Source organism: Lottia gigantea (assembly GCF_000327385.1).
Source record: "Lottia gigantea unplaced genomic scaffold LOTGIsca_40, whole genome shotgun sequence".
Taxonomy (NCBI): Eukaryota; Metazoa; Mollusca; class Gastropoda; family Lottiidae; genus Lottia; species Lottia gigantea.
Genome location: NW_008709380.1, coordinates 1,707,066 through 1,729,333, shown reverse-complemented (window position 1 = coordinate 1,729,333; position 22,268 = coordinate 1,707,066). Strand labels below are relative to the sequence as shown.

Genomic DNA, 22,268 nt, shown 5'->3' with positions numbered 1-22,268 from the left:
ATAAATGGAACCGTGGGAGGAGCTGAATCTGACAACAACTGGGGTTTAAACGATTGCTGGGATCAAGAAAATTGCAGCCCTATTTTTTCTAGCAAATTGGATAATGTCGTCGATCCCAGTGGTTGAGGTGTGGAGTCTATCTGTGCAAATTGTCATATTGATTATTTCACCTTTCAACGTTTTAAAATCAATGATATATTTATCCAGTTATCAAAAGAAAACTGATCTTAAACCGATCAATTAGTTTAAGATCGTGAATTGATTATTGTGATTGTCAAGTTGACTAAATAACAAGGTAATATGCACGCACGGACGAACCAGCAGTTATTGTCGCCTGTTGCAAATGTCATAATTTCTAGCTTATTTGAACTATTTTATGTCCGACCATCTAAATGTCAATTGCATTGTAAACATTGACTGAGATAGATGAGATGAGATACATACAACCGCAAGTTGATCTGAGTCAACCTATAATGCTCGTCAATCATCAGAAATCAATTTTGCCTTAACCCTATCTTGTCAATAAGGAGAAGTACAACGAGTTGGTGCTACCAACCAGAAACAAGACAAGTGACCGTAAGACCTGTTGAGAAAATGAACATTAAGTAGTAAAGACGAGAAGTGATTACTATTGGGAATCATATCATTCATTGCGAGTTTTACAATATAATAATAATAGAGAAGGATATATAAACGGTGTATAAAATAATGGAGAGTTAGTAGACAATGATTAGTTCGTATTCCCCACTGAGTACTTACTGCAGACTGTGAGATATATTTAGTATTCTGGCCCTTAATGTGAGAAGAGAGGCGATCGATTATCTTGATGGAACTGGTTAAAGCACCAGTAACTAGAATGCAATTGGTTCATTCACCAGCTTTGTTTGATTGAGTTGTTAACCTTTTCGTGCGACAGATATTAAATTGATGAACGAAATTGGTCTGAAACAAAAATATCCTTTTGGATGTGATGAACTCGCCCGTAATTTTGAGGAATGAACAGAAAATTTCAAAATTTCAAACTATTAAGATTATTTATCAATCAATATAGCGAAGGAACCTTCAGTAAATTCACAGGACACGGATTGTTAGATTCCAAAATGCAAAGCAAGTTCCAGATTCATCATGTCCAGTGATCAGTTGCATGCTAGAATCTCGTTAACTTATTTCGAATGATTGCATATAAATAATAAAACACATGATTTGTGATGAATTGAATCTGACCAGAACTGGGATCAAGAACATTATGATGAATCATCGAATTTAAAGGACAATTGCACGCGTCATATTTTCTAACAAATTGGATCTTGCCGTCGACCCCAGCAACTGAAATGTGCTACCATCCTTCAAATTCAGCGCACACATTGACTGCATATCACATGATTTAGTTGGTGTGATACTTTGCCATTTCATTAAATTACATAATCTCAAAGGTATCGATCTAAATTCATAAAACTAATTAGCAGAGCAAAACTGAACTTTTGCGCCCAAGCATGGGATCATAAAAATTGAAATTGATTTCCACTAACCTTTGGAAAATATATAGGTGGTACATTTATAGAACGAAGAAAAGAATCGTAGAAATGATAAGATTTTTCTAATTCTATTTTCATCCCAGAATAGCAGACATTCCTTTCATTTCATGGTTGACAATATACAGATTTTTGTAATTTGATTGTGCACAATAAGACAGACATATTAATTAAGTGAGAGGCAATTATAACGGAGTTCGTTATGACATTGTGAAACATTTTGTTGGACGCTTAAATACCATCTTATTTCAATAATAAATTTTATCTAAGCGCTTAATAACAAAGTTATCGCAAATGCCCCTAAGCATATTGGAAATTGGAATGATGTAAATAAAGAGTCATAATTGGTCCTGACACACATCAAAAAAGCTCCCTCCATTGGAAAACCAAGAAAAATTTTACAATTTTGAAGAAGGCAAAGCTGCGTACCTAAGGGAAATACAAATGTAAGATATTTTTAAAAATTCTTGTTATTTGAAACTGGTGAATACTACCCCTTTAATATTGATCAATATATATTTCTGGAAACTGTATTTCAGAAAACATCATTTGAGAGATTATTTTTATCATAATGTTTTAATGTTCCCATGGGAGACATTATCTTTATAAGCTATATTTTATCATACAAATGTAATGATATTATCATTTATCACTTTCACTAAGTTCAAAAATTGCACTTTTGTATATTTGAACCTTTCTAACGCAGGATTTAAATTCCTTCGTGGCAATTTGATAAACTCTGCTCCTGTCTCTTTAAGCATTGAACTTATTAGCATTATTTGTTAAATTCATTTTTGCTCTACATGTCGAGTAGAAGAAAAAGAGTTAAAAATTATGTTATTGCGAATTCAGTTTCTTCTCTCATTAAAATCTACTATATATCATATAGAATTAACTAGAAAAAAGTATGAAATGCTTATCTTTAATGTCATTATTTTTGAATCAGGATTTCAATATCTTTTACGACAGTTTTTAAACGCCCACACGAACATTAACTTATATTAAACAAAACTTACCATTAAAAAGTATAAAATGCCTCATCTTTTAATCTTTAATTTTATTAACTTTTAACATCATGGCATAGATTCAGGCGACTTTCCACTAAGAGCAGTTTCAACAATTTGCAATGAACTGGTCTAAATGTAAAATGGTTCAGGAACGTTACATCGTAAATCTTAACAAGACTATCGACTATAGCCTATTGACGTGTACGACGAGGGACGGTGTCCGATACCAAATTATCGTTATTTCAGAAAACAGAAGACAAGCGATTGGAAAAGACCGGATCTCATCTATTTGCACCTAACTAGTTACATAGCTAACAGGTCAGTTGTCCCCGAGTCTTGCGTAGGACATATAAGTTTACCTGAACAAAGTTGTTCGTTAAAAATATTCAGTGATATTTTATAGAAGATCACTCTTTTAAACGTCATTCATCTTTCAAGTATGTGGATTCTTCTATGAATTCCAATTACTAAAGTTAATACGACAAAACATTGTATTTTTTTTAATTTTGGTCATGTTTTTCAGACATTTCTATTGTATGTTGAATACAAATTCTTCGACAAACCAGACACGGCTCATCCGCGACCTAATTATAATGTCTTTGCGGACATTTCTAAAAATATATACAAGTGCATACTTGAAGAACGGATGCGTTGTATAAGATATCTCCTACATAGCTTAGGTTTCCAATATATATGTGTTTCGTGTGAGTGTTTGACTTAATATTTGAGTTTTTGTGTAGGCTCCAAATTTGTTATTCTTTCTTGTGAGATGGTGCTTCACTTAGATGCCATTTATTTGAGTGTTCATGTCACAGATTTAACATCTAGATTTCAACAATTTGAAAACATATATATGTTTATGTTTATATATGTATATGACAATTATGGTTTGTTTGAAATGAGAAAGTTCTGTACACATGCACATGCTAATCATATTAAGCGTTTGTATATAAGTCAAGTAATAATTGCTTTGGTCTGAAGAACTAATTAAAATCGAGATACAAGGAAATGTTGTAATCTAATTGTTAGCTAAAATAATGTTAGATCACTTTAATCAAAAAGAATAGAATTTTAAAATGATATTTAAGTATCGACGTTGAAACGGGTGTGCAAGGAAAGAACAATCTGTCCACACCTTAGATTTGTGTCTGTTGCGGCTCGTGAGATAGTATCATTATCAATAAAAGAAAGTCAATCAGTACTATTAACATTCTACCCAGATTAACCACATTACTCGAGAATCGTATTCCTCAGATCTAGCACCTAATATCCTTACAGTGTTTATATGTTAACCAGTAAACAGTATGTTTAGCACCTCATTACTAACATAACGATAAAGATAACGATACTTTGTCCATCGAGTGGCCTGAATGTTATCAAAATCAGAAACGCAGTTTGTGTAGTGCGGTGTGAAAAAGTAGCTACAATGTGGAGCAATCTTAGCAGTTTAATCGTAAATGAATTGTCCGGAAAACATAACAAGATCACTGAGAGATTCTTCTTGAATTAAAAGTTATCTAAAAGTTGTCTATGTAATTCACCACTTTTCAGAATTTAAATCATATGTCCTGTTCTTCTCCAATTACACAGAAACGCATCGTAATTTGCCTTTATTCCCACACGTACACCAATATGCGGTAACGTGCCCAATGATGCAAAAATGTCGGCTATGTTATACATTTGCACGCAAGATGTTAATATTTACGTTGCGACAGTGTGTGTTGTTGAATTGCAGTAGAACATGATATAGGGTGTTAATTTTTGAAAGTGTTTCGGACAGCCGAAATCGAGCAGTAACCAATAGAAAAGCAAAATTATGGAACTACATCAAATTTCAACGTTTGTTAAATTAGATAATAAAAAACAACGAAAATACAAGATTGTATCCGTGTCGAAGAGATAGAAACAAGAAAAAAAATTCAATATAAAAATACCAATAAGGAAAAACAAGCTGATTTCAAGATCATAAAGTAAAAGAAGGGTATTTTAAAAAAGTAGACATGAATATAAAAATTTAGAAATGAAATGAAACTTACAGAAACATGTCAGCTTAACATTCCAAGAGAATAAATGATCACGATTTGAGAAGTGGTATTTAAATCAACACATTTCTTCATGCACTGAACAAAACATAACGATAATATATAAAATTCTCTAAATTTAAACCGTAAGGTTTTCCATCTTTATCTATAATTGAAACAAGTCCAGCACTGATTATAATTCATTAGACAAGACCACTCCTTTCTATGCTCAGCCACTCCATCAATCTTGTCTGAATATAAGAATCTTTTCTAACCTTCCAGCCTAACCCCGCTTAAGAACTAGTTGTAAAAGCCTCAATTTAGCGACTAATAAAGATACTAGTGATTGATGTTGGCAAGAATTAATTATTGTCAGCAGATCATCGAACTTCTGCCGTTTGAAAAGGAGGTCTGAGGTTTTCCTCTCGATTTCAATTAAGCTGATTTTGTCAACTCAGCATATTTTTTTTAGATCAACCATCACAATTTTAAGATATAAATATCTGAAAGGCATCAAAAATACTTTCACTTTCGACAACTCTGGATTTTGTCAAACCAGAAAGATAGCTTACCAGACAAGGTGATATACGCCCACTGGCAGCTTTGATTTTTAATAAAAATATTTGGCAGTACAGTAACAATTACTAGTATGAAATATTCAACCTTCAGACATACACTTCTTTTGAACTTTTTGAGGCGATACGGAATAATAATACCAAGTTTCATCAAAATCTGTCAAGAATTGGGCCATCTAGAGTGTTTACAGGCCAAAACTTGAACGCGGTTTTAAAAACAAAGGCAAAATATTTTTCAATTTTTCTGATTTTCAATAGGGCTTATCCTTGGGTGATTACAAACACTCACACTAAGTTTCGCAAAAATTGCCAAGGGCAATAACTCAAACTAATTATTTTTGATCTTTCTGATTTTAAATAAGGTTCATCCTTGGGTGATAACAAACACTCACACCAAGTTTCATTAAAATCCGTCAAGAATTGTGCCTTCTAGAGTGTTTACAGGCTCTTCAAGAAGAAGGCAATAACTCATACTAAATATTTCTCGATTCTTCTCATTTTCAATAGGGTTCATCCTTGGGTGATTACAAACAACCAGACCAAGTCAAAATCAGTCAAGAATTGTGCCTTCTAAAGTGTTTACGACCAAATGTGGACGGACGGACATGGGTGACGACAATATACGCCCCCGTCCCCCCATTTTATGTGGGTATATAAAAACAACCCCAGTGCTACAAATCATTTTCATACTCTACTGGGATTTTACTGAAATTTGAAGCCGCTATTTCAAGTGCATAAGTGATTGTATCAAAGAAAAATAGATCGATCTAATCCTCAGGGCACAATGTTTGTGGCATTTCATCACATTTATCTTCAAATTTTAAGGTTTTCTTGCAGCAAGAGGCATTATTTATTTGAGTAACAACTAAGTTAAGCTTGTGACATTGTTTTTGTTTTATTTCTTTATTTTTGGAAACTTTAAATTTTAATATTTCAATTATGGGTTTGATCATCAGATTACTATACTTCTGAAAATCTCCATTTATTTTCGTAAAGGTTTTTTTTTTTAGATTAAGACCCCCCGATAATATCAAATGGATAGAATGGTAATGAAGAGTTGCCAATGTTGTTGACCAAAGCATAAAGAAGAATAATGGACATCAGCTGCTAACCAGTCTTGGATTATCCTCACAACAAAACTCTATCATATTGTCCATCTGCGAACCAATAAGTTCATCATTTCGTGTATTACCCGATTCGAGTCTTGAATATTAGAAATCTATGGGACCGGGGTGAAAATATAGATTGCAGTAATAGTTTTAATTAAATTTAATTTAATTAAATGTGTTAATATAAACAGACAAACTTCGCTTATTTTTAAGAAGCATGCAAACTAAAACAGGGTTTCAGCTTATAACTGCCAATTTTATGGTTAGTTGGTCGCTTGTGCTAGGACGCATGTCACTGTATTTTCCTTTTCAAATGAGTTAAAAGTCATTCAGAATAATCGTTGCCAAGAAAATAGCTTTTTATTGAAGTCAAAATAAAATTCCGAACAAGCAAGACAATTTCGTCAATCAAAAATCTCGTCCGAAGTATGACAAAATCGAGAGTAAAGCTAATATAGTAGTGGACTCCTCAAAAGAGAAGTACCAACAGGTGTTTCGAAAAGAGTAAGCATGATCTGCGTCACGTGCGACACCCGCCGTTGTGACAATGGTTAATATCAATTCATGCCAGACCCAAAAATCAGCTAAAATCAGAATTTAATTGGAACAACGTGCATTATATTTAGAAATATATGTATGTGTACTTACCCGTCTTCCAATAAACACGAGAATGGGAGAAAATATTTTCTAGTGTCGTTTTCAAGTTAAGTAACTCTCAGGAGGAGAGTAACATACTGCTGCGGGTTATGTAACTTCAGCATACTTTGATGTTATTGTGGCTGCCAGCGGGTCAGGAGGAGTGGTACGATTATGCTCTGTGGATATAGTTGAACAATCTGGTTTTTTAAATGTTCATATAATTAAAAGCATAAAACATAAGATGAATGAAAAGTTGAATTATTATACATCTGATAACTGTAGAAGTAGAGCGTAGAGCGTAGAGCGATTAACTGAAATACACAATATAAATATGACTGTCAAAATAATGTATAAATCAATCAAAAGACTTGCTACAAATGTCACAAATGTTGGATAACAAATGGAAACCATGGGAGTATAGGCTCATGTATATAAAATGTCAAGGGGTACTTAGACTAATATGGTTCCCAAATGAATCCTAATCTAAAAATATATCTGATAAATAAATAACTGACAAACAATAATAAACTAATTATCACATTCATAAAATAGCGGTTTACTTATGTCAACGCTAAGTAAATTAATAGTATAACGGGGACGTAACTCTTAATATGAAAAAAAAGTTAATTGTGGTCTGACAAATGAAAATACCGCGCGGATTTTAGGTGAATACCCGGTCTGCAAATTATACACACCAAATGACAAAATATGACATAAATATATAAATACCGTATTATTAGACATTCCTGGCCCCTTTTACAATATTGATACAACAATCTGATAAAGTCTGAGAACTAACTGAAAACTGATAAGTTCAAACTGATAAAAAAATGTTAATTTGAGAATTCTACATTCTGCCATGATGGTTCATTTAAAAATGGTTCTTTTTATGCATCAATTGTCACAATAAGAAACGAAAAGATAATATGATATACTAAATTTCAGGAATTAGCTTGTGTACTATTGTGAAAAAAAACGAAATAAGTTTAAAACGTTCAATAAATGCTAAAATGGTCATAACAGATGTCAAAACACAAACGTTAAATTCCTTCTGAGTGCCCGATGTTTGACGAGAATGTAAGAATATACTTTGACGTCAATATGATACTTTTGTAAACACTTATTCACAGAAACACTTACTCCGGGTGTAAATTATACTTTATAAGTTAAGAGGATGAAATCACACAGTTCATAAAATTACAAGTTACATCAATTATGTACGGATATTTTGCAAGGATGACCCTTGATTTATGAAAGCTCTAGAATAAGACCTACTCCTTGACTCACTTTTTAAATTCTAGGTAAGTGGTCGAGACCACACGCAGTATAAAAGAAACATCTGAAGAAGAGTAGTTCAAGGCTTTCGGTTGTTATGATACTGTACATTTGCCTATGACAGATGATCGGATAAAGAAAATAAACGATAAAGACCTTTTTGACAAATTTCGACAGGTATGTCTAGTGTTTCACCATGCTTAAGGGTTAACAGTTCATCGAGTGATAATGGATACGGAAAAGTCCAAAGAATGTGAAAACAAAAATGCAGAGCTCTTCTGGATTGTGCTGAAGAATGATTTTTTGATTTGTCAGGACTTCGGCTAACAAATCGATCTGAATCTAATTGCATGATAATAAGAAAATAAGAAAACTGCACCCTTTTGAATTTATTATTTAGTTCGAAATCAATATTACATTTCCAGATTTTTATTCACATTCATTCAGAATGTATATCCTTAATTAGTTATCACATACTTGACGGGATGTATTACTGCAACAAGTGTACTTCTTATTCTATTCAATTCATTGATTGAAACGTACTGGATTTCTCCAGTAGCGTCTTCTGATTATCCCTTAACTATTGAAATCTCTGATTGCTATTTATAGAATATCTAATGGTTTTCAGGAAGTAATTACTCATGAGAGGTTTTCACCTTCCCTTCATCAGTAATGTAATTGTTCATCAATGGAATGGTATTTGTCCAAAAAGTCAAGGTTAAAATCAAATAATAAATCAATTAGAATACGAGACACAAGAGTGGACAACGAAACAAGAGCAAGATTCATCATAAATTAGCCTTTGAAGAGATCTAGTTCTGAACCGTGACGTCGGTATAGGCATATATTATAAGAACATTCCAAATAATTGAGAAAGGGAATTTGGTTGTTGAGGTGTACATAACCTAAATCTTGAGATTTATCGTGAGAAATTTGAATAAATTTACCAAAATAAACAGCACCAGCTATAAAGACTCTTCGGTTTTGATAAATCAACGCGTGTAGGATTGTTAGAGGCTCGAGGATACCCTGCCTTGATATTGCCAAATGGGTCGAACGCAACGTTGCATGGAGAGTAAAAGTTTTCAACGATACCGGTAATGTAATTATGGATGTCGAGGATTCTAAAACTGCAACATCATTTAATTCCAATCCTTTGCTTGTTAATTAACTTAATTCAATTGGATTATAATAAATCAATACTACAGAAGACACGACATAACATAGCTATATCTTTTAAATCCCGGAAAAACCATTATTCTTGGTCACTTTCAAAGGCACTGCTTTGTATCAATTGCTTTCCTACATAGGACACAATAAACTATCTTATGGAATATCACAGAGTGTTGGTTCTTTCTATTGTGAAATTATCAGATTTTTATGCGCTCACAAGTTTGTCGGATATATTCAAACTTATCTGCTTATGAGTTCGTTTGTCGCTCCTTTTGGAAAACATGTGGTTTAGCTATTTCCCTTGACTTTCTCAAAATATTGAATTAAAACATGTTGGTATGAAATATTAAAACGGCGTTGTTTGCTTTATTTAGTTTGTGATCAAGTGCTATAAGCTAAAACCAGATAGCTGCCATGGATAATTTATCACTGTCAAGTATCTTACAGACTAGATTGAGCAGCAACCTTTAGCAAGGTGAACAAATTAATTTTTCCCAAGTGGTGATATACTATCGGTAGTAGAAATCTAACCCCTTATGTAGTACATGTTTAAACTGAGTTTAATTTCTGCATACACCTTCAAATGATGCTTCATTAAGATTGGAGGAAATAAACCGGAAATTGGGTAATGAGGATAAAATCTCCTTATCCGACAGTTTCTATGTATTTTGTCTTAATGATATTAATTACAGGTTATTTGACTTATTACATCAATTCGCTGAAGCTTAAATAGCCATATTATTACTTATTGTGATTTTTATAAGGCGTTATAATTATGTCAGAAAGCTTTTTTGGACTAACTTCAAGTACTTAAGTCTCGGTCCACCAAATGGCAAGGAATAAGAGGTTTACGTCCGTTTCCTTCTACCTTTTTTCTAGTTGAACTCTGAAACTGAACTTCATTACTGAGAAGGAAATTTTATCCACTCGATTTCAAATTGACTGAGTACACGATTCCCATTTTATACTAATAAAAATTCGTCACAAATTTAGAACAAAAGTTTATTTAAAATTACTGATTTGAAAATAATATTAAAAGACGAACAAACAGAATTTATGTATAGATAAGACAAAAGACTAGCTGAATTAGATAATCTCAATGAAAAAAAGAAACAATAAGGGAGACGAACAGTAAAGAAGTAGTGAAAATAATGGCTGATGCACCACAAGCTGTTGGTCGTAAAATATTTCTCAGTGCTACATATTTATCATAATTCCCAGCGGCTAAACAGGCTTGTACATCCATATCATCTCGTACACATTCTTCTGACATCTGCTGAACTCTGTAAAACAAATTAATATACATTTTGAATCTTTTGGTATGTCCCCACCAGAACTCTTAGAATCAATGATCAAAATTGGCTTGTTTAACTCCTGATAAAATCATCCCATGGCAAGAGATATTAATATTTATTTATTATGATTATTATTATTATATATAAACGAATTTGTTTTTATGCTTTCAAATAGGTTCCGAAATGAATTAATCTTTAAATTAGCTTTCAAATTAACTTTCAAACTAAGTAAATCTTCAAATAAACTTTCAAACTAAGTAAATCTTCAAATTAACTTTCAAACTAACTAAATCTTCAAATTAACTTTCAAACTAACTAAATCTTCAAATTAAATAAATCTTCAAATATACTTTCAAACTACATAAATGTAATGATCACATTTTGCTTTAATTACAATCACTTATAATAGAGATACTTATTGAAAGAATGCATGGAAATTTTATATATTCATCAGTTGATTTACTTGGTGTCATAAATATACAACAGAACCCATGTATAAATCAATGAAACAATGCTTATAAGCGGTTTTCAATAATTGTGTAATTAAAGGAAAATTACTTAGTTTTATGGCATTATCTAGTTTTATGGCTTTATCGAATTACGGGATATGTCCAAAGATGAATATATATCCTTGCTGGCCAAGTTTAAAAATCTAAATTATATGTTCATTCGTAAGTATTCCTTTAACATTCTTTCTATTGAACTTGAGCCAAACACTATCAATTCATTCACTAAAGGGACAGAACACCTTTGAATGACTAACTTATAAGAATCAGACTCAGTTAAAGCTACTGCGATGAACTTAAGATAAATTCTATCATTTCCTCCGATTGAACATTACTCCCCGTTTAATACAAGCGCACTTGAATTCTTTTTATGATCAGATTGGTGAACAGTGCACATCGACAATAATTAATTAATGATTAACCATCTTAAAAGCTAGACCATATTGACTTTCTGACTTTCAAATCAAATCATTAACAACTTGCACAAGCCGTATTTCCTTATAATTTTATATTGCACACTGCAATTAGCTATATGTTATGTATCAATACTATTTAGGTTCTCTAGAATCATTACACCAATTCAACAATTCAACAATTTAACCTTATGTGGAAAGTAAGTGGAGCTATATAGCCCGTTTGGAGCTGATGCAATATAACCATGATAGTGAACGCAACTAAATAAAACCAGAAATAAAAGTTTTTGATTGTAAAAGGATATAATTCGACCTGTCATAATGCTATTTATTAGGTTAATGTCTGATTAATTTTATATTATGTAAATAGAGGTACAATAAATATTTCCAGTTTGACAAACTGTCATCTTTATATTTGAAGAAATTCAAAATTCTGTTAGGTTAGTAGGAAATGAAATAAGCTGCATTAACACACTGGACATTATAAAAACTTAAACATTCCTCACCCGCAATTCCATTCTTTGTGTTTATGGAACATCAAAGCTCTACTAGTTAATGGTGAGTCGTAACCTGCTCTTGCAAGTTTGTTAGCCCCACAGTCTAATACAGAATCTCCAAAACAATTCAAAATTTGGTCCATGGCTGCAAATAGATACAATACATTTTATGAATCATTATCTTGTAGATTAGTGTTTAAGTCAAGGGAATAATAGCTGTAACATTAGCGATGAGACAAGATATGAAGAGCCATATTACCGAATTCCAAAACTGATCAATAAATCATTTTAAGACGTGACCTAAACCTTTATGATATGTTTCCAGCTTCCACAGATCACGGTCACGCCATTCTTGACCTTGATGATTGCAATTGAGTCAGGATATCTTCGATCTTCTTGAAACCAAACAAGACTTACTACAGAGAGGCATTCGAGCCTCATTGGAGAACTAACACTAGAGCCTTCAGTCAAATGACCTGACGTCTTCGAAAGCAAGACAATCAAAGTCCCATGTCAAAGTCATGCTGATAGCATTCTGAGAAGGAGAACTTATCTGAACTACTGGCACACTATTCACGTTCCGTCAAGTTTTGCGTATCTTTACAAACCTAATCAAAGCATTTAACGAAACGACTAAGATAGAACTGAAACAAACTTACATGCTTCATTTTGACATAAATAATCAATAGCTTCTCCATACTTCTCACCAGTTGGTATCAAGGTTTTAAAATCATTATCAGCACAATGTCGATAAGAATCAGCTATACATACTGCTGCAGCTCTGTATAACGCTTGATTTGCTTGCCTAAAATGATTCCAATTATTATTAAGTTGATGGAATTAAGTATAAATGAAGAATATAAATATGACGGGTATTATTAGCTCTAAATGGATTATTCAGAGTTTTCCTAACTATTTATGTGTAGTCGTGACACAGAGAGCATCGATTTGCACAAATTCTACTAAAGCAGCTAATGATATCGAAGTGTCTTTGAGATATTAGCGCCAGAAAAACGCCTATTTTTACTTGGATCACATACTTATGAATTGAAATAGTGCAATGCAAGACACCTGATGCCACTTTTCATTATGCAATACTTACTCATTTATGTTTGATATACTTGCTCATGTAAAAAGTTCATTACCAATGTTTCGCCAATATGTTGGATTTCGGGATTCGTTTTGCAGTTCGGATCGTAGATACATGATTTATTTATGCTATCAGATCATTGACTACGGGAATTCTATAGTAGTAAATAATGCTTAATAGGTGATTGCGTTTTCCAAAAATAATACTGTTCTTAGCATGTTCTTTAGCATGCTTATTACTGCAATACATATAACAACGAAAAACAAGAAGTTCATAACAATATCAATACTTACTTGCATGCTGTTGCTATATCTGTCCTGCTTGTGAAAAGATTTGTCAGGTCAGAGTAAGAAATCCCAGACCCGTAATCACCCGAGGGTAAAGCTTTAGCTCCAGCTTGACAGTCGCTTGTATTGCCATTTATTGAACTGCAGACACCAAGAAATTGTCCATTTACACTGTAGCCTACATAGAAACATGTAGAAGGATTGTAAAAATTGTAAACTTGTTTACGCTTTATAAAACTTAAGAGACCGTGAATTCGACCGATATTTGCAAGTTCCGAATATTCTACACTCTTGCAAACCGTTTACTTTGCAATTACAAACCATATTAATTCATAAGAAATATTGTTTTCCTTTCTTCGAAACAACCCAATTTAAATATATCCACATTTTAATTGATTGTGTGTGCGTAGAAAACAGAAAACATCAATCTTCCAGAAAATTAGAAAATCGGGAACATCGTTTTGCTTGTAGGTAATGATTAGAGTCATTCATTTACACCCCGTGAAAAAAAGGTGACTTTTAAAATAAAAATGTTCTAAAATGTTAAATTAAAAAAAATATATTGAATATCCTCAGTGGCAGATTATCAATTTTGTGCGATTTGGTATATCATATTTTTGGTTGAAATTTCTTTTAGAAAAGTACATCTATTTTAAATGTCAGCTTTCTGTTTTTAAGGACAATTCTTCCGTCCAAAATTCTACATCAGAATAAAAAAAAAATTCATATTGTAAAAATAAAAATTAATTATACTTATTAGCGATCATCTAAGAAAAAGCATACCTAAACAGGCAATAGTTACTAAAACTTGTATAAACATCTTGTCCGATATAATTGCAAATACCACTTTCTTGTTACCAACGACGCGCACCAACTGAGGACAGAATGAATATGCAGGAGAATTTTTAGTCTAGTGTTGGCAAGACACAACGAAAAATCAACAATTTAGGGTGTTTATCACCAATAACAACGAATACGAAAATGAATAAAAGTGATATTATGCCTATTATTAATATCCGAAAATAACACAAATAACACCTCTTTTAGAGGTGAACTAAACTTTGTATCCAAATATATATTATTTTGATAGATTGACACGAGAAAAACTATTGATGGTGGTAATCTACCATGACTGAAATCTATTCATGCTATCTGGAGGTATGAATGGCATAGGTCATATTAGTCTTAGAAAAAAAACAGGTATATGTACTATATTTCATATATATATCACCTCTGTTTCCCCGAAAATGTGAGACGTTCAAAGGACGATGATAATTATTTCGTTCAAAAATCTCCCAACAGACAGGTTAATGACCATATCTACAAATTACTTAGTTTTTAATCAAGAAAAAGCAAAATGAACATGTTTTGGTTTTATTCCTGAATTAGCAAATTTTCTTATTGCTTTTCGTAACTTTCGTTAAATATTTAAAGACTATCGATTGTGTTACGTTATCGTGCCTTAAGATCTTTAGGTTGAGGCACGGCTGGGGTTTTATGATATTAATAACCGAAAAGGACAATAAATAAAAGTGAAATAGGGGTTTAACTCGTATCTACAAGACTCGGTAAGTCTCCAAAACAATAGGATGACTATTGAGAAATATAAAATTATTTAAAATAAATCTTCGAACTATATGAGGACAATAAAGCCAAATTCAAATTGTTCTTTGAATGGTAGCGTATTTTATTATCATACTTATAGCTTTGACGACGAAAAGGACACTAGTATGTGTTTATGTTGAATAGTAGGCTTTAAGTATTTGTCGGTATATGGTGTTTAATAATATATTTCGTTAGAGCATCTCCATAGTAGTTGCCTTACTGATACGTCTGATAAGTCCCAATACTGGAGTATAAAAATACTGTTCCAAATAATGTAACAAAGTTATTCGACATGTAGTTTTTTGTGGGATTTTAGATTCTTCGATTATTACATTGGTCATTTTAACTGCCATGGCTTGGCCGAACCTTCCATTTGTTTATTTGTCGTCAATGTCAACAATTTTAGTTTCTAATAACAACAGGGTGATTAAGAAATGTTTTGAATGTATTCAACGTGTTATTACATGTAAATGCTATCATATATGAACAGGTACTTCTACTATGAGTTATTGATATTGCTCTGTAAAAGTGCATTCATCTGGTGGAATTCTTGAACTTAATCATTTGACATAAAAGTTCGATATTTAGCTCGTTGACTTTTGAGATTACTTATTATGGAAGCGATATCACCACTCGAAATCTGTATTGCTTTTGATCATCAAAACGCGTCCATTGGCTCTTAAATACACCCAACCCAAATTCTAAAAGTATTTTCTGTGAGCAACGATCTTTTTAATGTACTCATAAACTTGCAGTTCGGGAATATTAGGTGTTTAAATTTCATGTTCATGATAACGATTTCCTATTATTTGACATTTATCAGATTATAGAAGTTAAGTCATAATTCTTGAAAGTTGATTGAATGTAACATTTTTCTCTAGCATTCTATCAATGAATATAGTAAATAAAGATTATTAGCTTTGAGCAAACTCTGAAATGGATGCTAGGATGATGAACCATATGATATATGATACTATAAAGACCTCAGGTATTCATGATGCCTTACCCCGCTTATAATGTTACAGAAACTTTTGTAGTGTAGTGCATCTCGATTCCAATTAGGTTTTTGACTTTAAACTGGTTAAATTTAGTTAAACTGGATACCTCAATAATTCTTGGAAGATTTCCAGATGACATGAGGGCATGACAAACCAACCAACCTATATTTTATTCATGATTCAATCATTTCGTATTTCCTATGTCTTGACAACATTATTCACACAAATCTTACGATTAATGTTTCCCTTTATATTTAATTTGTGACGTTTCATTATAGTGTTCCATTTATTTCATAGAATTTATGGGTTATTGTACTTTTCAGTCAAATTTATTTAACGGTTTGGGTTTTTGGCATAAGGTATGCAAGATATAAGGGTGAACAGCCATTTTTTTACTAAATGGTCCTTTCCCAGATTATCCGTTTCCTTATATAATAAAGTCTACAATAATGTGAAAGAAATGATGGCTTATCCAAGATGACCCAAGATGACCAGTCTTTTACATGCAGACCTAGATTAGAACTTACAACAAGCAACGTAACCAAACGGTGTCATAGATTCTAAAGCTCTAACTGTGAAACAGTCCTGACTCTTAAGAATATATGCTAGGAGCGTTATTTAATGTTCGATCGATTTAATATCCGATAATCATCAACACTGGCAATGGGCTGTATATTCTATGCATCTGACGAAAGTTGTTCCCTTTCGAAAAATTATGCATCTTCTAATTTGCATATTGATTCAAATATTCTTTTGAAATTACATGTATCTTCATTTTTGAAAAATTATCTCAAAACGACGATTATTTTATGTTAAAACCTATCCCTAGTTAGTACCTTATATTGGTCTTACTCTTGGGTATCACGGTGAGTTTTTGTTATTTATGGTGTTTGGTCAACCTCTCACTCTATTCACCAAAAACTGCAAAGAAAAAGCCAAGAGTACTTGTTACACATTATTAATTCTTTTATCTAGGTATTTATTTATCATATATATTGTCGAACCTCTAATATCTTTTGGTTTGTTTTTTTTTTGTTATAGCAACCTGCCAAATGTTATGAATTGTAATTGTGACTATATACAAGGGTAACCAATCCAAACTGAATGTTCTGATCTTCTGAACTGCGCTATCAAGTTGAAATACTCCCACACGATGGATTTAACTTTTAAAGAGACAGTTTCGCCTTCTGTTTGACCAAGCGTACCTCGCTCTCATAAAAGGGAATAACTTAATCAGTAAGAATGTTGATATCTCATCGTTTAAATGGTTTGATCCTTCAAATCCATATGTGTCCAAAATTAACCGCGTTAGAAAGTTTAAAAGATGAGTCTTCTTATCGTGTGACTATGTCTTATACAGAGAAGATATATTTAGAAATTGAAAGAAAAACTCATAGTTTGCTGTTCTGACCCATTAAAACTAAACTATTTATATTTTTAAACAAAGATTCTATCCCAATTACTATTTCAGAAAGCTGATGTCTTCATGGACAATTATAGAAAAATCGCATCAATTTGTCTCATATGATACTTCACCGACATATAATTTTTTTAACATTTGTATTGTTCAAGGTACATATACATTACATTTAGCTTATGGTCATAACTGACAAATATTACAGATGTCCTTTCTTGATCTTTGAAATAATTGTCGAAAAGCCTACATCTTTACAAACGACAAAATTTGATATATACATTGTTAGTGCCTTACCAAGGTAATATTATCTGTTATACATGTACAACATGTTGTACGCCATGATACTCTTGAGTGATTATTGAATTTGGGCAATAAGCCTATCAAAAGCGATGTCATTAACAAACACCAACAGCACTGCACTTGAACTGACATTTGGCTTTGGCACTTTTCAAAAACTTTCTGTCTATTCTTTATGATAAAGTATGTGTGCATCTTTTCATGTACATGTACTTGATTTCATCAACACATTATGTTTATTTATTGCACCTACACTAATTGTGTAACATCTATATTTAAATTTTAGTAGCCTGTACATCTGCTGGTGACCATTCCATACACATGTACTTGTGTATATGTTTATGTTTATAATTTATCTAAGATATTGCGTAACATTAGATTTAACATCCTCTTCTGAAAAAGTCCATTAGCGTTACCAATGTACTGCCATTATGTTGTTTTGAATTTATTTTTATATACATACGAGGCAGAGTACTGGTGCATGCACTAGTAAAAAAATAACAAACGACCAACTCAGCTTTTTAAGGTAAATAGATACATTATCCTGATCAGTTCCCTCCCTTAACTATTGAAATTGGAGAAATGTATTTTCTTCAGGTATGTCTCTCGAACTATATGTGGCGCTAGGGATGGCAAGCTTAATCTTCTAGACACCTAATAGCACTTATCATTATAAAATACTTTCTCACTTATGATTGATATACTTGATATAGCTGCTACCAATGTTTTGTACAATTGTTGTTTTGGATTTAGGTTCAGGTGTAGGGAGGGTTTGTATCTCTTGCGGCTCGGATCGTTATTAGGCTAATTGGTTTATCAATCAGTTGTTTTTGTCTTCATAATATATATTTAATTTATGTATGCCCCAATGTGCTGAATGTTATACAGAATCTTACCACTTTGGTGTACTGGGTTTGATTCTGATTCTGAATGTAATAACGCAACCATTTCAGTTAATTGATGAAAATCTTGCTGTACCCAGAACAATACAAATAATGAATATCGCTCAGATGGGACATTAAGCCGAGACAGGCTGTACATGTTTAGTTTTGGAAATTAAAAATGTAGATTAGTGTAGTGTTTTTAAATGGTTCAAATATGTGCAAATATCCTCAACAATACTTCTTAAGAGGGGTCCTTTGATCGGGGCAAGGAAATTAGCTTTTACAGGAGGGCGCTTCAAAGTAACACAAAACTTATGTTCTTTGGGGTAGAATAATAACATGATACTGGGGACTGCTTTATTCCAGCCAAACTTGTTAATGTACTGCCAAATAATTTTATTCAAAATCTAAGCTGCCAGTTGGGGAATATAACCTTGCCTGGCAGGCTATCTTTTTGATACAATTTCTTTAATAATTGAACATATGAACATAACTCTATAAAATAAAAATATTATGAACTAAACAAAATATCGGGAAAGTAGTATTAAGTTTAAAGGGACACACTACAGCAAATTTAAATAGAAATTTGCAAACTAACTTATCAATAGCACATAAAAGTAATGACCTTTTTTTGAAAATCTTAATGGTAAAAAGACACAATAAGGCAGACAAATAGTGAAAGAAAATAATGGCAGATGCTCAACAAGCCGATGGCTGTAAAATATTTTCGAATTCTACATATTTATTATAAGCTCCAGCGTTTAAACAGGCTTGTACATCGATATCATCTCGTGCACATTCATGTGTAATCTCCTCAACTCTGTAAAAAAAAAAGCTCATAAAAAAAAATCCTATAAACTTGACATCCGAACAATTGACCACCCGAATTTGACTGACATGTCAAATTTGCTTTCACTACAAGTGGTTTTTATTTGTCGTTATGCTTTCAATAGATTTGAATTGATAAACAATCTATTAAGTGGAAGTGCTGCACTCGTTGTGAATGCAATACCAGTATGCTTTAAAAATGTCAGAAACCTTAGGATGATAATTTTTTTTGCTGGTCAGTCAGTTTATTTGACTTTATTTATTTACCTTATGTTAGGTAACAATTTTATCATCACAGTACAATTTAAACCGTTTTTAAATATGTTGCCGATTACCTTGCACACAAATGACAAAAAGAAAATAGGATAGAACAACTTTAACTCTTAGTACAGAACAATCATGAACATCACTCCCTATTTTACAAGTCATCAAGTCAATTGGAATCTAAACTTACCCACAATAATACTGTTTATGTTGAGAGAACAGTGCTGATCGGTCACTTGTTGTTGATGCCGTGTAACCTCCTCTAGCTAGTTTGTTAGCACCACAGTCAAAGAAGGGAATCACTCAAACAATTCAATATATTATCAAAAGCTGAAAATTGATAGTGAGAAATTCTTATTTTAGGTGACTTTAGGTCACCAGTTGCGTGTGATTTCGAATAACAATGGAGGTCATAAGTTTGAACGCAACTCTCATGCAACCGAGTCTAACTCATGACCTCTTTCATTATTTCAACTTGAAATCGCTTCGGTAAGAGAGCATTTTAACATCCTAGTTACTATATTTGGTTAAATATTTTCTGATATACAATCTGCCATTGTACCCCTTTTCTACATCTGAACCAGTAACATTGTTTTAATGCAGATCAACTAAACATCGATTCTTTACATTGACAATTCATGACACATATTTCTATCTACCTGTGTTCACTATTTTGCAGGTTTAAATGTTATAGTAGGTGAAATGTGACTTGAAAAATTCATGATACATTTCCTTGTTATAATATTAACTTCGCGTCCTGGAAGTTGTTACAAGTTTGTCTTTTATCAAATCCAAATTCAGTATAAATACATTGATAATGAAATTATTGTGAGTGAAAAGTTACCGGACCCTTGTCAATACATAATACTGTGTAATGGTTAATAGCTGCGGTAGAGAAGTCAAAACGGCCCTATAAAGGGTAGTTGGGGTCAGCAAGGCTCGTGCTTTAGCATATGTTAGATTATTTCATTCAACTATCTTCTGTGGAACATGCCATAGAAACATTTGAACAAACAATCGTTAAGTTTCATTAGGTATATTCCAGTTAGACAGGGTCTTCTCCAAATTTATCACAGAATAAACTGTGCTCGGTCTATCATCATGTTGAAATATCGTGCTGATTTTAAACAAAACATTAACGGAACAAACTTACTCTCTTCATTATCACATACAAAATCAATAGCTTCTCCATACTTCTCACCACTTGGTATCAAGGTTTTAAAATCATTATCAGCACAATGTCGATAAGAATTACCAACGCATACTGCTGCAGCTCTATATTTTTCTTTGTTAGTTGATCTACGGGAAGAGATAAACTAATGGCGTTCAACATATCACAAAAAAATGATGGTCCCTAAACTAAACGTTTAAATTTATATTATACATATATGCGTGTTTTCTTTCATTGCAAAAAATATTTTTATCTCACGCAACTATTAATATGATTGCTCGTAACATTCTACCGAGCAGACTTATATAAATAAACCCGTTGATTACTGTTTAGTGATTTGATATACCGGGTGACACAGACAAAACGATAACACGTTCAGGATTATTCATAAAGTATCAAAGGTAAATCCATAATATTTTAATTTCATATTAAGGGACAACGATGTCGAATTTATATTTATTCATGAAGTATAACTATTATGGCCTGAGCTTTGATACTTTATGAATAACCTGAATTGAAAAGTGTTATCGTTTTTTCTAGGTATAACATTAATACGGCCCCATACGAAAGAGTGGCTTTTCAAATACACATAAAAAATCCATATATCTACCATTCACAAAAAGATAACAAATCTTTAATACTCACTTGCAAGCTTTCTTTACAGCCACCTTGTTAAGGAAAAGACCTTTCAGCTCATATATAGTTAACACTGATGGGTAATCAACTACAGGTAAAGCTTTATCTCCGCTTTGACATTCGGTGGTTTTTTTATTTAGTGTATGACAGGGACCAATAACTTGTCCATTGACACAGTAGCCCATAAAAATTTTATTCAAAAAGATACCAACATTTTTACTGTGATACATGTGATAACAGGAAAATGATTAAATAAAAATTCAATTTTTCGTGCTTAGTGTAAACAGTGTTTCACACCAGAAGTCTACAATGGTATTAGGGTAAGGATCTGCTTAAATTACATGTACTGCAAAAGTTTGTCTGTTAAAGTTTACGCACAAAAGGACAGTATCTCTATTCAAAGACACGTGTTAAAGTTTACGCACAAAAGGACAGTATCTCTACTCAAAGACATGAAGACCTCGTTTGCAGCACTTTCTTAGTATAAGAGGTTAGACGATAATCGAAAACCTTACCTACAACGGCCACAAACAAGACTAATTTATACATCATTCTTCAATTCGAGTAAAATCTGACTTGTTGACTGCTGCGTTTCTTGTTTATTACCTAAGTTAACAGTTTTATATCTCGTCTATGAGCGAACAACTGAATAAAGATTTAAAATGCATGAACCAATCCAATTGCATTTTTCTACTTGATCCAAGAAATTAATTTTTTAAAAGTTACCCGTCAAAAAGTTTTTCCATTAT

The 22,268-nt window shown here is 32.4% G+C and overlaps 2 protein-coding genes across 2 annotated transcripts; both read right to left on the bottom strand.

The window, feature by feature from the left end:
• Positions 1-10,316: 10,316 nt before the first annotated feature.
• LOTGIDRAFT_233526 (hypothetical protein) lies at positions 10,317-15,377 on the bottom strand (the record flags this gene model as incomplete). Its single annotated transcript, XM_009060061.1, has 5 exons — positions 10,317-10,614; positions 12,052-12,187; positions 12,702-12,847; positions 13,426-13,597; positions 15,245-15,377. 5 exons carry the CDS (start codon positions 15,375-15,377, stop codon positions 10,428-10,430), a joined length of 774 nt encoding a protein of 257 aa, XP_009058309.1. The 3' UTR covers positions 10,317-10,427.
• Positions 15,378-19,319: 3,942 nt separating this feature from the next.
• On the bottom strand, positions 19,320-21,749 carry LOTGIDRAFT_163556 (hypothetical protein; the record flags this gene model as incomplete). Its single annotated transcript, XM_009060060.1, has 4 exons — positions 19,320-19,440; positions 19,903-20,014; positions 20,866-21,011; positions 21,529-21,749. 4 exons carry the CDS (start codon positions 21,747-21,749, stop codon positions 19,320-19,322), a joined length of 600 nt encoding a protein of 199 aa, XP_009058308.1.
• Between the last annotated feature and the right edge of the window lie 519 nt (positions 21,750-22,268).